At 23.3% G+C, this 1,938-nt stretch overlaps 1 protein-coding gene across 1 annotated transcript; it reads left to right on the forward strand.

Annotated features, from left to right (window-relative positions):
* Positions 1-1,412, forward strand: PRSY57_0932700 (UBX domain, putative; the record flags this gene model as incomplete). Its single annotated transcript, XM_020114832.1, has 1 exon — positions 1-1,412. A coding segment is annotated over one exon (1,412 nt), but the record flags the coding sequence as incomplete, so codon positions are not given.
* Between the last annotated feature and the right edge of the window lie 526 nt (positions 1,413-1,938).

The following is a 1,938-nucleotide window of genomic DNA, read 5'->3' on the forward strand; positions in this document are numbered from 1 at the left end:
ACAATGAAGTGCTTGAGGAAAAAAACAAAAAAAAGGAAAAAAAAAATAAGAAAAAGGAAAAAAAAAATAAGAAAAAGGAAAAAAATAAGAAAGAGGAAAATAATAAGAAAGAAGAAAAAAATAATATACATATTAATGACGATGCAAGAAGAAATGAATATCCTCATAAAAACGATGAAGATAATAAAGATATATCAGATTTTTCAAGTATATCATCAGATAAAGATAATATAGAAGAAGGAAATACCTTGAACAATTATGAAATAAATGAAGAAGAACATGTGGGTAGAACAAATTTTTTGTACCTTCTAAATCATATTGGGAAAATGGTTTTTCCTATATTTAAAAATTTGTATAATGTTATGTCTACCTTTTTTAAAATATTAAGTACATACATAATATCATCGACAACAACGTCGACACCTGCCTCGGCATCGGAATCAACATCAACATCGACGTCGACATCACCGTCTTCGTCGGAACCATACACTTCTTCAAATGACAATGGTTTTACTAAATATTATGAAAACAAGTATAGTAAGATACATACAAATTTCTTTAGAGGTTCTCTAAAAGAAGCTATTAATAGGTCAAGGAGAGAAGAAAAATTATTACTGGTTTATTTACATATTGAATATGATGATGTTTCATATTTTTGTGAACATGTATTTAATAATTTAGAAATGAAGAGTTTTTTTGATGAAAATTGTATTTTGTATGCACATGATATATCTAAAGGAGATATTAAAGAATTAAGTACTACATTAAACGTTTTTATGTTACCACAAATAAGTATTATATTAACATGTTATGTTACGGATATGATGGAATTATCAATTATTTATGGGCAACCATCCATCGCGCATATTATGAATACTATATCGCATTGTATAGAAAAAATGGATATGAAAAGAGAAAAAATGGAAATGTTAAAAAATAAAAATTATAGAGACAGATTAATTAGAGAAGAACAAGATAGAGAATATCAAGAGGCTTTAAGAAAAGATAGATTAAAAGAAGAAGAAAAGAAAAAAAAAGAAAATGAAAAATTATGTAAAATACAAGAAAAAAATAAAATAAAAAATGAAAGAAAAGAAAAAACAAAGAAATTCCCTTTATGTATATCTCCAAATGATCAAATTACAAAAATTTGTATTAGACTACCTAACGGTATAAGAATACAAAATAATTTCGGTCTCTCAAATACTTTACAAGATATATATGAGTGGGCTGAATGTTCGGAATTTTTACAACCACAGAATAAAAAAGTTACTATTCCTTATAAATTTCAATTAATATGTTCACTTACGAAATGGAATCTACAAAGAACATCTGAGCAAATCAAAAATTTTGATTTGTATCCGAATGCGATTTTTAACATGAAGTCTTTGGATACATCTGACGAGGAGTAATATGTAAATGGGTATATGTATATATGTACATGAATATATAAATATATATATATATATATATATATATATATATATATATATATATACATACATACCTACGATTCTTTATTTTCTCCTTCTGATTATATATTAGTATATATTTTTTTTATAGTTAATATTATTATATATATATATATATATATTACTTTATTATTATTTTATTTTTTCTTTGCATAAATTAAATTTTGTTTTTATATATACATCAAGAGACAAAAACATGATGACCTTATGTTTTTGTTATATTAATGTGAGTACATGTATTATGTGTATTTTTTAATACATGTGTACCCATGTACATTTCCCCCACCTTCATATAGTATGATATATAAATAAATAAATAAATAAATAAATAAATAAATAAATAAATAAATGTTTTTATGTAAGTAATTCTTTCTTTTTATTTCTTTCTTTTTATTTATTTATTTTATTATTATTTTTTTTTATTTTCTTTTATCATTTGCCATTGTGCACTTATATGCACACACCT

Source organism: Plasmodium reichenowi, chromosome 9 (assembly GCF_001601855.1).
Source record: "Plasmodium reichenowi strain SY57 chromosome 9, whole genome shotgun sequence".
NCBI classification, from domain to species: domain Eukaryota; phylum Apicomplexa; class Aconoidasida; order Haemosporida; family Plasmodiidae; genus Plasmodium; species Plasmodium reichenowi.